General features: G+C 38.0%; 1 protein-coding gene across 1 annotated transcript; it reads left to right on the forward strand.

The window, feature by feature from the left end:
• The first annotated feature begins 685 nt into the window (after nt 1–685).
• LOC146646684 (MFS-type transporter SLC18B1-like) lies at nt 686–11,976 on the forward strand. The gene is made up of 14 exons (XM_085392113.1): nt 686–854; nt 1,053–1,213; nt 2,046–2,141; nt 2,245–2,318; nt 3,298–3,445; nt 3,614–3,770; nt 3,887–4,023; nt 4,117–4,218; nt 4,298–4,389; nt 5,702–5,797; nt 5,918–5,992; nt 6,075–6,168; nt 6,239–6,288; nt 6,417–11,976. The coding sequence occupies exons 1-14, from the start codon at nt 686–688 to the stop codon at nt 6,463–6,465; spliced, it is 1,500 nt and encodes a 499-aa protein (XP_085248239.1). The 3' UTR covers nt 6,466–11,976.
• Nucleotides 11,977–12,355: the final 379 nt, after the last annotated feature.

Consider the following 12,355-nt stretch of genomic DNA (forward strand, 5'->3'; position numbering starts at 1 on the left):
TCACTAATTAATCTAAAACGCATGTCTTTGGACTGAGGGAAAAACCTGGACTGAGGGAGAAAGACATAGAGCATATGGAAACTCCACACAGAAGGGTTCCCGGCTAGTGGCTTCAAACCCAGGATGTTCTTGCTGAGAGGCCAAGGAGTAACCTCCATGTTGTGCTTTGATAAGCTCCATCAAATTAAGTAAATAGGGATCTAGCCTAAAACAAAAACACAACTTACCTTTAAAATACATTATAGTTGTGGTTATAGTCATTGTTGTAGGCAATAGCATTAAGCTACAGTTTGCATTAAAAAAGTACGCATATTTATGTTTTAAAGGGGTCTTTAAAAATGTTAAAAGGTACAAGCAATTTGCTGTCAGATTCATCAGTATTAGCATCAGAGATCAACTGTAGTCGGAGATTTTAGCATAAACCTAAGTGATGCTTAACATAAAGGTTTGTTTGTATATATTTAAACTACATTTATAGATTTTTTTTCATTTTTTGTTAAAACTTTGTTTGGCCATCATAAAAAAAACATTCATTGAGTTTCTACTTTAATTGTGCGACGACTATTACAATTCGAGTTTCCAATAAAATAGCAGTTTAATATGTCAAACTGCGGAGGGCAGTAATGGGATGGGACTAAGTTATTACTAAGAAGAAGAAGAAGTCTGGAAATGCTCCGGGTAGACCATGCACATGACTCTAGTCGCTTGTAGCGGAGGAGGCTGTCAGAGGCATTTACTTCGCGGCTGGTGCTTTCAGGATTTACCCTATGCTTTTTCACTTGTTCTGTCATCGTCTGCATTTCTCAGCCACCGGATGTTAAAAATGGACCAGAATCCCGATCTTCCGACGACAGGTTTGTGACCTTTGTACGCTGTGTAAAAAAATTAATCAATAAAATAAAACTGTTGGCAGTCACTCAGCTCAATATAGCTGACTTCTCTTGACTTTATTCCCTTACCACTGCGATAATTTTAACCACGAACTTTATGTTCTTTCAACTCAGCATGGCCTAATCGCATTATTCATGTTTCTCCTCCCGTTTTCTCTTCAGAGATGTCAGATAACAACACAGATAACAACACAACAGCTGAATCAACAGATCCTCCTCAGAGGTTCACAAGGAAAGAGATTCTCACCTTAATATCAATGGCGTCTGTCAACTTTGGCTCTATGATTTGCTACTCAATATTGGGCCCATTTTTTCCCACCGAGGTAAGCTCAAGGAAGCCAGCATCATAGGGTACAAATCACATGTTACAGCACAAGAGGTTAAAGGTTCAAGATATTAAAAGTTTTAAAACTTAGCTTATGAATGCAGCTTTTGACTGAAGAAATAAAACACGTTCTCTCATACATGCAAGTCATATATCTGCAAACAAATCTTTTCTTGCAGTAGGAAACGTATTTGTGCTCCCATGTAGTTGTACAGTTCACAGATTATGCTATTGTTTACCTTAAGAACTCAGTAATGTCTTCTGAAGGGAATGAATGAGTAGTCATGCGCTACCAACAGACATCCTCCCTGAAGGCCAGTGAAGACTGGCTCTTTTGTAATCAGCCGTTCAACTTAAGGTCTGTCAGGAGCTAGAAATGCAAATGTCTGAAGAGTGGCACAACAAGCTGGCTAGTTAAAAAGACATTTGTCACCTTAACATCATAATGCCTACTTTATCATATTTGATACATGTGCGGGGGGACATTTGATACATCATCAGTGTGATTTCTTTTCTTTTCCTCCTCAAAAAATCTAAAATAAATTACACAATACAGTTTTAAGCAATAAATTAAATGCATTAAATAAATAAAAATACCAGATGTAGCAAATGTAATAAAAATTTAAACTCAAATATGTTACGTATTTAATTTGTCAGGAGGTTCAATAAACGCTCGATTGTTTAAAAAAAAGTTGAATTTCATGTCAGGGTTATTCATATATTTATAGTTTATACGTTATTTTTGAGATTCACTTTTCATTATCCTTGTTGTTTTTGTTGCTGTTATGTAAATCCCCTAATTTTATCTGTTGTCCTGTTTTGATATTTAGGCAGTGAAGAAAGGAGCCAGTCAGACTGTAGTTGGCCTCATATTTGGGTGTTATGCTGTCTCCAATCTAATTGGTTCATTGGTACTGGGAAAATATGTAAGTATAGTGTTTGATTTCATGCCATATGCATGGCAATTTGGAGCACAGGTGTAACCAGAGAGTCTGTAACAGTGCAGCTGACCCATTCTTTGTGTATCAGATTGTCCAGATTGGTGCAAAGTTCATGCTTATTGCAGGACTTTTTGTATCTTCGTGCTGCACTATTATATTTGGGTAAGTGATCTGTGTTTCGTATTATGATAATATTATGCTAAAAATAATAACTATGATAAAGATGAAGCTGGAAAAAAATTTTTCTCGTTATTATTTCTCACAGATGTTTATTAATGTAACAAACAATATTTTTTGTGCTGAATGAACAGAATGAAAACACATTAGCCACAATGTTTTAGTACAGAGTTGTGTATTTAGTGTTATCCCCATATACATGTTGGGCTGCTGTAAATATTCATCACTGTAACAAGTTTTTATTAATCCACAGGAGAAAATAGATCCAAACTTGTGTAGGCAAATTTTCTAAAAACTACTGTGCCACGCCGCTTAAGAAGGAGTCCAGGAATTCACCGATAATTAAAGTACACAGTTATAATCCAGTATAGCAGCTCTCAAGCAGGCAGATTGTGGACCCAAATCTAAGACTCAGGAAGCAAGGCATAACAAACTAAGACAAACTGTGACAATATAACAAAGTTCAAGGGGAAAGATAATGACATAAGATAGCAAGGGGAGAAGTAACAGGTGGAAAGAGAGATTTAATCACCAATCACCAACAATAATCACCAAAATAAAACAAGGAAAGAGATATAACTGAATCGGGAGAAAATAAAAACAAATACAGAAATAAGATCGGAGGAACGGAATCAAAAGTGGATTAAGCTAAGAACCGAGGGCATATAATAACAATATAAGGAACATCAGGAAATAAATAGGACAAAAACAAAAACAAAGAAAATAACAATGTGACTAGAAAGCTAGAATACAGTAAAAATAGCAAGAATACAGAACCCTAATCCAAATATAGCCCAAAATACAAAATGAGAAAAACCGTAAAGTGAAAAACTAAAAACTACGAGTTTAAGACCCAGAGACCATGGCACAATCACCTTTGTTTCAGATCACACGCAGTTCCTCTGAGCTTCTTTATTTCATCTGCATTTCCTTTAATCTTGGCTGGCTCTTGTCTTCTTTGCAGATTTCTTGATCGGGCTCCTGCAGGACCTATATTCATCAGTCTGTGCTTTATTGTGAGGTCGCTTGATGCTGTCGGCTTTGGAGCTGCTATGACATCTGCTTTCGCCATGACTGCAAAAATATTCCCAAACAATGTGGCAACTGTTCTGGTGAGGGTGGACAAACTTGTCAGACTGGCATGCTGTTTAGACATTAGAATCACGAGAAAACAGAAACTATAGGTTTAAGTTGTTATGTATCTCTCACAAAACAACTGGCTCTTGGCTATGATGTAAGAAATTCCCACAGCATAGTAATCTGGGTCACTACTGTTTTAGGGTAGTTTGGAGATTTTCACAGGACTCGGCCTTATCCTGGGACCACCACTGGGAGGGTGGCTCTACCAGTCTTTTGGTTACGAAGTCCCTTTTTTAAGTCTTGGATGCTTGCTGTTGATTATGGTTCCTTTCAACATTTACGTCCTGCCGTCCATTGGTATGTAAAACATAAGATTTGGGTGTATTATTTGTCCATTTGAAAATTGCCATTTTGTGTTTTTTCATTTTTCTCACATTATAACTGAGCCGTATTTTGTGCTTCCCTCCTCTCAGAGGCAGTCCCATCGAAGGATTCATTCTTTCGACTACTCACCCACGTGAAAACAATCCTGGTTTGCTACGTGGTATTCACTCTGAGTGCAGGTCTGGGCTTTTTGGATGCCACTTTGTCACTGTTTGCTATTAACAGGGTAATGATATCCTTTATAATCAAATTAGCTTACGTTTGGTAGAATTTTATGTGGATTGCATGAACAACTTTTTTTCCTATCCATCATCCTTAGTTCGGTCTCTCAAATGGCTACGTGGGACTAATAATGCTTGGTTTATCTTTACCATATTGTCTGGCATCACCGCTGATTGGGTATTTCACAGATAAATATCCTGTATGTATCCAAGCAATCAAAATGATAAAATATAAATGAATATGTTGATTTTGAAATTAAATTTGATCTTGTGCACCAGGCCACTAGGATGGCGGTCTTGGTGACAGGTGGAATCGCTGCTACAATTGGCTTCTGTCTTCTTGGTCCCGCCCCTTTTCTTCACATCCAGAGGTTAGTGTGGGATTCAGGTAAAACTAACACTTCTGTATTTAAAAATGATGGACATTTTAAGAAAGATGTGTATCCCATTCTGAGCCAAGAGTCATATCAGAGGAGAGATTGGAGTAGATTTTCCCAATCTCATTTTTACAGTAATGTAAACAGTCGCACCTGCCAGGAAACAGTCCCACTCTGAATAAAAATGTGATCTTACCATTTGAAGGTGTTTTAAACCTGCACTCTTTGTAATGGCCAGCAATAATATGTGGTTAAATATCCTCAACCAGACACTTCTGGTTGCCATCAACATGCTTCTGGGATCATTTTAGTTGCATTCTTGACCAGTTTATAGCGTTGAACTGGTTGGTTTCCTGGTATGGATCTGGCTTTCAGTTGTAGTCAACAAATGTTCAATAGGGTTGAGCTTAGGGCTTTAAAAAAGCTTAATGTTAGCTTCTTTATCTATTCCAAAACCAGTTTAGCATCATTGTCCTGCTGGAACACACAATTGTGTCCAAGTTTCAACGATACAGCTGTTGATTTGAATTAATGAATGAATTTGGAGGCACACTTATTAAAATAGCATATGTACATAATTGGCTCTGTGTAAATGAGGAAAAAACCTAAATAAATCCAAACGTGTACACCCAATTTATATTTTTTCAAAGTCATAAATATATATCTATACTATATATATCTATAGATATAAATATCTATACTCTACCATCATTCTGCCCTGGAAAAAGATAGTTAAAAGCCCTAAATTGCCATGACATTCATGCCCTTCAGTGTGGTTAAACGTCAAATCCCAATGTAAATCTTTACTTTGCAGTCATATGTTCATAAGACTTCATAGTATCTTACACCATTTCTTCTTTTTTTCTTCTTCTTTTGGCTGCTTCTTTTAGGGTTCACCACAGCAAATCGTCTGCTTCCATTTCAGCCTATCCGTAACATCTTCCTCTGTCACACCAGTCCTCCTGCAGTACACCCATGAACCTCTTCAGTGGTTTTCTTCCTTTCCTCCTGCCTGGCAGCTTTATTTTTAACATCCTTTGTCCAGTTTATCCACTATTCCTTTCACTATTTCTGTCACAAATCACCCCTGAAACTCATCTCCACCCACTCCCTCCTGACTGCATTCTTTTCTTCGCCTCTCTTGTGCACTGTGTTCCTTTCGATGATTAAGCCCAGATATTTAAACTTTATACCACTACTAGGGAGGTATTCAGTGGGACATATTGACAGCTTATACACTATTTCATCTCTTTGCCTTAAAAAGTCTAACTTCTGTATCTTTTTCTGTATTTCTGTTTTGATTTAGTCACCTGTGGTTGCTGGTCGTCATGCTTGGTCTAATTGGGTTTTCTCTGGGTATGAGTGCAATCCCCACGTTCCCTGAGATCATCACATGTGCATAGTGAGTTGCTTCACATAATGCTCAACATTCATGAGCTGTATATTGTTTTGGGGTTTTTCTTCTTTTCATAAATACGGATGGATGAAACAAATGTTCTGCAAATTTTGTTTTTCCTCATAGTGAAATAGGATTTGAAGAGGGGCTAAGTACACTTGGAATGGTGTCTGGGTTATTTGGTGCAGTGTGGTGCACTGGGTGAGTCCCTAATATATTTGTTTCCCGGCATTTTTCTTTTTAGCGCCTTGATGTTGGTTCTAATTTTGTGCTCGTTTTTAAGGATGTTTTATGGCCCCATTGTGGGAGGAATTATTGTTCAACATCTCAGCTTTGAATGGGCTGCTACAGTTCAAGGAGCGTTGGCATTTTTGGGTGTAAGTATCAGTGACTGCAGCGTTTAGATATTTTATGTCAATACAATGTTAATGATCACTCTGTCCTCAGGCATTTCTCATCTTCATGTACTCTGTCTGTCAACGGACAAAACGACAAAGGTAGGCCTAAACTTTAAGTTAACATAATAATATTTGTCATTTTAACCACATAGAAAACTTTTTTTAACCTTTGTGCTGTCTGCAGCAACAAAAACATGGTAACTCTTTTTTTAACGTTTAAATTTAAGGGTCCAAGAAAACAGCCAACAAGCAGATGAAAGAACCCCTCTCCTATGATCCTGTGCTCCAGCTCCAAGTTAAACATCTTATCAGCCATTTTTTGTTATCAGGCTGATATTGTATTAATGTTGTGAGTCCTTTGGTTATTTATATGTGGTTCTAGGGCATGCGTTGTAGTAGGAACTACCAAACAGGTATTTTAAGTACTTTTGCAGGTATTTATAACTCTATAGCCTGCTTCTTATCAATGCAGTAACACTGTGTAATGTAAAATGGAGTGGGTCCAAAAATAATTTGGGGAGCAACACGGATATTAAAAATGAAACCAGAAGTTCACTACACGAACCCAGCTTGATCGTGATCTAAGTTAGAGCCCTGTGCAGGTAGGAATCCACAGACACAGACTCCTGCCAAAGTATTTAAAACTGCCTGATAATAGTTTCTTCAACATTGCCACGATGACTCACACACAATGACACCAGCCACTTGGTTAGTAAGAGTGAGTTTTATAAACAGTGGTTTAATTGTAAAGTAGTGCAAGTGTACTGATTTAAGGTGGTGCATCTGAATGTAAGTGTTTCATATGGGTGTGTGAGTATGACTTTATTTACTATACTAAAACAGTGCAATTTACCTAATAATCACAAACTATTGCCGACCACAATTGTGCCTTTTGTAGAGATATTCATAGGATTTCTACATCAACATAATATCAACCAATATCAACATCTGATTACCTCATTCATAGAAATGTGAAGAAAACCATGTGATATAAGGATATCTTTGCTCATAATGAACCTTTCATACTGTACTAATTCTTCAAACAGGGAATTTATTGCAGATTTCACTGCAGTTAGAAATGTTGAATGTTTTGCCTTCTTTTCTGCCTGCATTATAGATTTATTTAACACTGATATTGAGATTTTTTTTCACTCACTGACAATTTAAGGGACTGCAAAGACTGATTATGAATAAAAAATGGAAATAAAACTATAAATTAATTGTTTTTGTTTTTGTTGTAGAGAAATGAATATATATATAAATTCTAGCTCTCTTACAGGGTATTCAAGTAGAATTACAATATGACATAAGTTTTCTTACATGGATAAGTTATTCAAAAAAACTAAATTACAAAAAATATGCTCATCAACTTTACATAATTACAATAATTTTGTTTTTCCCAATTCAGCTTTTTAACTTTTCAGTACTAAAAATATATCACAGTAATAATAATATCACAGCAGCACCACGGTGAATGGTCAATTCATCAGAGACATAAAGAGAAACAACCTATGAATGGAACAGAAAGGTAGGACAGTTGAATAAGTGTGAAATAAGGCTGCGGCTGAGCTTTAAATTACACTGGATGCTTACTACTTGCTGAACAGGGGCAGAATCTGTTTCCACGTGGATCCCTGAAGAGTCTGACAAGGGAAAAAGGACATTATTTAATTCTTGTAGCAGCAATTTTAGAGAGCAGACACCACTGCAATCCTTGCGTATCTTAGCAACATTAAAATTAATTGGAAACATTACAAAATCTTGCCGTCTGTAGCCTAAAAAACGAAGCACCTTTTAGAAGATAACCGACAGGACTGAACCCACCTAAAAGTATAAGAAAAAACATCAAGAATTGACACTGCAGTAATATTTTATTACAATTGCCAGGAGTCCATCTGTGTTTCTGTTCATAGCATACATGCTGCACAGTGCTGAAAGGACTTGGCCCATGTTGTACGTGGCGCAGTTAAAATCTTCATAACTTTTTGCATTCATTAAACGACTCGGCTTTTCTCCCATTTCCCAATATGCTTGATTAATGCGAAATAAAGCGTATTCTGCCTTTCTGTTGTACAGTACATTCAACTTATATTTAACTTTAACAATTTTATTCAACGTAACTCCGTCTTCTGTATGGGAATGTACTGCCTCAAGTGCCTTTAATTTGGCTTCTAACGTAATGATATTCTTGTTAGCTGCCTTCTTTTTAAAGGAAGCGTAAGAAATTGTCCTCCCCCTTAAGTATGCCTTCATAGCATCCCACCAAGTAGCCAATGTAGTGTCCTCTCGATTATTTGTCTGTTTGTAAAATTGTATTTCATCTCTTATCAATTTAATAAACCCAGAGTCTTTAATTAAGGACACATTTAAATGCCATCTGCGGCTTTGAGGAATCTGTCAAATATTTCCAAGACATAGAAAAATTGGCACATGGTCCGAGAATACTATATTACCAATACTTGAATCTATAGAGTTATTCACTAAGGCTTCAGAAATAAGAAAGTAGTCGATTCTAGTATAAACATTATGAGGCGGAGAGTAAAAGGAATATTCCCTGCCTTCTGGATGCATTGTCCGCCAAATATCATTCAGACCTAAATCTGAGGTCATCTGCCTTATGGCAACTACGGATTTACTCTCTGTGCCTCTCCTAGGAAGTGATCTATCTAGGTCTTGATCCAGTATTTGATTAAAATCTCCTCCTACCACTATTTGTGCACCTTCTAATTCCAAAAGATACTGTGACAGGTTTTGAAAAAAGGCGAGTATGTCTGCATTAGGTGCATAGATATTACATGAAATTATTGGTGTGTCTAGTAGTTGTCCATAAACCAATATAAATCTACCTTCCTTATCTGTTATTACTTTTGTTTCAGTAAAGCTAACTGCTTTATGAATCAGAACCGACACTCCTCTACTTTTACCAGTTCCAGGACTGGAAAAGACTTTACCTACCCAGGAACATTTAAGTTTTAAGGCTTCTGACTTACACATGTGCATTTCTTGAATAAAGGCTATATCAACTCTTGATAACTTTAGATATGTTAATATTTTCTTCCTCTTAATCCCGTTATTCAACCCCTTAAAATTCCAGCTGGCTATTTTGAAATCTGTCTGTCTATCCATGTTATATGTTGTCTCCTTGACCTGGAGACAACATATAAGATGACACCGCCATAGACCTCAACCAGCAGGCTTTGTGTTACCTGTTTCTTTATACAGGAGCATGTAGGGGTGGACTGCCTTTTTATTTGATTACCCTTTTCTCATGTTTTTCTTAGTTAGGGACATTTTGGGGACATTATACTCTTACTTGTTAAACACATGCTCCCATCCACTCTCTTGGTCCAGAAGCTCCATAATCCAAGTGTCCCAACTCAGGTCTGATAGCATTTTTTCAGTGGTGTTTTTAACCTCTTGGGAACTTTCACTACATTCCTTACTTGATGCAGAAAGAAGAAATGAGTCAGGGATGCATAGCAAGCACAACAAGACACCAGCAGCCCAGACCTTTCACCAACTGAAGACATTTGCAGCACCATAAAACATGACAGAGAAGAGCTGGGACTATGCGAAAGGGTGAAGTGCTGCAGTAAAGTTGCAATGGTCCTATCTTTTATACTGTCTATGGTTCACTCTATTAAGATGTGATTATTTCCAAGGTCCATTTAGTTTTAGTTAACCAGAAGTTAAAACGAGATGGTGAAAAACATTTTTAGTTAATGTTACGACTGTTGTCATAATGTTGTCTCATATGTAAATCTGAGTGTGCAGGTGCCTTTCCGTGATTGGTGCATCCATGGGACGGCCCATACAGATTGGCTAATGACCTGGAGACAACATATAAGATGACACCGCCATGGACCTCGACTGGCAGGCTTTGTGTTACCTGTTTCTTTATACAGGAGCATGTAGGGGTGGACTGCCTTTTTATTTGATTACCCTTTTCTCATGTTTTTCTTAGTTAGGGAGATAAGACATTGTCATTTGGTTTTATTCTTTTCATAAATAAGTTTTGTATATCCTTTAGATACGGTCCCTTTTGTTTGTTGTTTTGGGGTCCACCCCGAAGCTATAGTTCGCTCCTTTCCTTTGTTAGAATTCAATCACTGTGAAAAAAAATCACCATCAAAATTGTACTGGTTGTGTGATGTGCTGCTTGGGGTCAGACAGGGGTGGATCACCCTTATATTAGAAAGGCCATAACACTAACTAAAATGAAAATGAAAACTAGACTTATAACTGGCTGGTGTCCTTACCAGTGACCTTGGGTCTGAACTGTAGGCTCCTCTTTCCAGGTGTTCGTACTGCCTGAGTGGGACCAAGATATGCTGTCTTGCCTCTTTTGGGTTTTCTGCATGTTTCTGGCTGTACATGCAAGTATCCACTTCTTGACGTTCGTTGTTGGTTGCAACCACTTGAGGTTTTGGGCTCATTTGGGTTCTCAACACTGGGTGACTTTGATGGGAGTGAAAGCATCCTCACAACATAAATCACCACACTACCTGCTTTTGTTTCAGATTTTTTTTTTATCCTTGTTAACATGTTTGGGTACTGGGTTTACCTGTAATGCATTTTGTGCTCCAAAAGCTGTTATTTTGTGCAGCTGTGCTCCAAAAGCTGAGGGCATGACCTTTTTTATCATTAGATTGTGCCACACCAGCACCTGAGAGAAAAGCTTTGAGTTTGATTTTGTGTTTGTGTTTTGCAGGCACTCAGGAGAATAAGTCATGATGTTTCTTGTGTTTGTCATGTTAGTATCTCAGTGCTTGTCAATCACCAGTCAACAGTGTCACCACTGTGAACAACATCCTTCGACTGTTCGAGCCAAAACCTTCGAGAAGTCCCTGCAGCCGCTTCAAAACTCATCACTGAGCTTGATCTCTCTTTTAACACGCTGGAGACAACAATGAAAGATGACTTTCTTTCATATGCTGCTTTGAGGGCTTTGTTCGTGAATAACAACAGAATCAAAACCATCCATGAAGAGACATTTCACCCGCTGATTAATTTGGAGAAACTGGACTTCCACAAACCAGTTGGAGACTTTGTCTTCTGGATGGTTTCAGAACCTGATTTCTCTCCACTATTTCAATCTTTTGGGAAACAAATATACAACACTGGGTCCGGGAAACCTTTTCCTGCCACTGAGGAGCTTGAAGACCCTCTATTTTTGAGGAGCTTTCCTTCAGTCTGTCAGTGAAAGGGATTTTGTTGAACCTTGAAACTGCCGTGACCCTGTCCAAAGACCAGCTGGCCACCTGGCCGGGTCAGTCATGGATATTCACAAATACCCCATAGTACTGGTGGAAAAGAAATATCGAGGGAAAATCCATGTTCAGACCATGTTCAGTGTGTCGTGACACTTGCACGATGGAAGAACACACCCACTTGTTGGTGCCAGAAGAGCCACTGAGAAATTATTGTTTTAGCTGGCTCATTACAAGTCGATGGCTGGTCACCTGGAATAGGATAAAACTCTGGAGCGAATAATTGCCTGATTTTACTGGCCAGGAAACTGTTTAAGACTTAGAGCTTTTTATTGTCATTGTGCAGTTTCTTGCACAGTGAAATTGGGTAAGTGGAGAGCATAGAGCCGCTGTATCTGTGCGCACCACCATCTTGCATTTTTTGCATGTTTGGATATGCACCGATGGTGTGCGTCCAGTGGTGTCAGCTGGTGAACCAGCTGGTCATTCAAAAAGCACCTTTATGCCCCTCACCATTAATGGAGGTCCCATTTGAGCGCTTTGGCATGGACCTCATTTTATCGATGAGAAAAAGAAAGTCTTTAGTTCAGCTGTTGTTAACTGATCTTGACTTTGTTAATTAAACATTGCAAACCTACCTTCAGTGTGTCCTGTACATGAGGCCATTTAGTACACCACAGCACGGTGAGTTTTTTTGAGCTGATGAAGTTCAGCCAAAACAGGAAACTTGCAGCAGGAGACAGTAACTTGTTAAAATGTTATAAAAGGTACAATTAAAGATTTTCACTCTACAGGGTTGTCAATGATCCAAGGATAAATGTCTAATTTGGTCAACATTTTATAAGCCATTTCTGGAGAGACTGCAGTGGAAATGTTGTCACTTTTGGACTTTGCTACCTGCAGCTAAACATTTGCAGCTAAATCATTTATTTAAAAGCAGAAGCTGCAACTGATCG

Source organism: Rhamphochromis longiceps, linkage group LG19 (genome assembly GCF_057381845.1).
Source record: "Rhamphochromis longiceps isolate RC_006_pf linkage group LG19, R_longiceps_female_GT1.1, whole genome shotgun sequence".
NCBI classification, from domain to species: Eukaryota; Metazoa; Chordata; class Actinopteri; order Cichliformes; family Cichlidae; genus Rhamphochromis; species Rhamphochromis longiceps.

Coding starts and splice junctions, on each gene's coding strand:
- LOC146646684 (XM_085392113.1), top strand. CDS start 686: ATGCACATGACTCTAGTCGCTTGTAGCGGAGGAGGCTGTCAGAGGCAT. Junction 1,214..2,045: donor GCCCATTTTTTCCCACCGAG/GTAAGCTCAAGG, acceptor TTTGATATTTAG/GCAGTGAAGAAAGGAGCCAG. Junction 4,024..4,116: donor CACTGTTTGCTATTAACAGG/GTAATGATATCC, acceptor CATCATCCTTAG/TTCGGTCTCTCAAATGGCTA.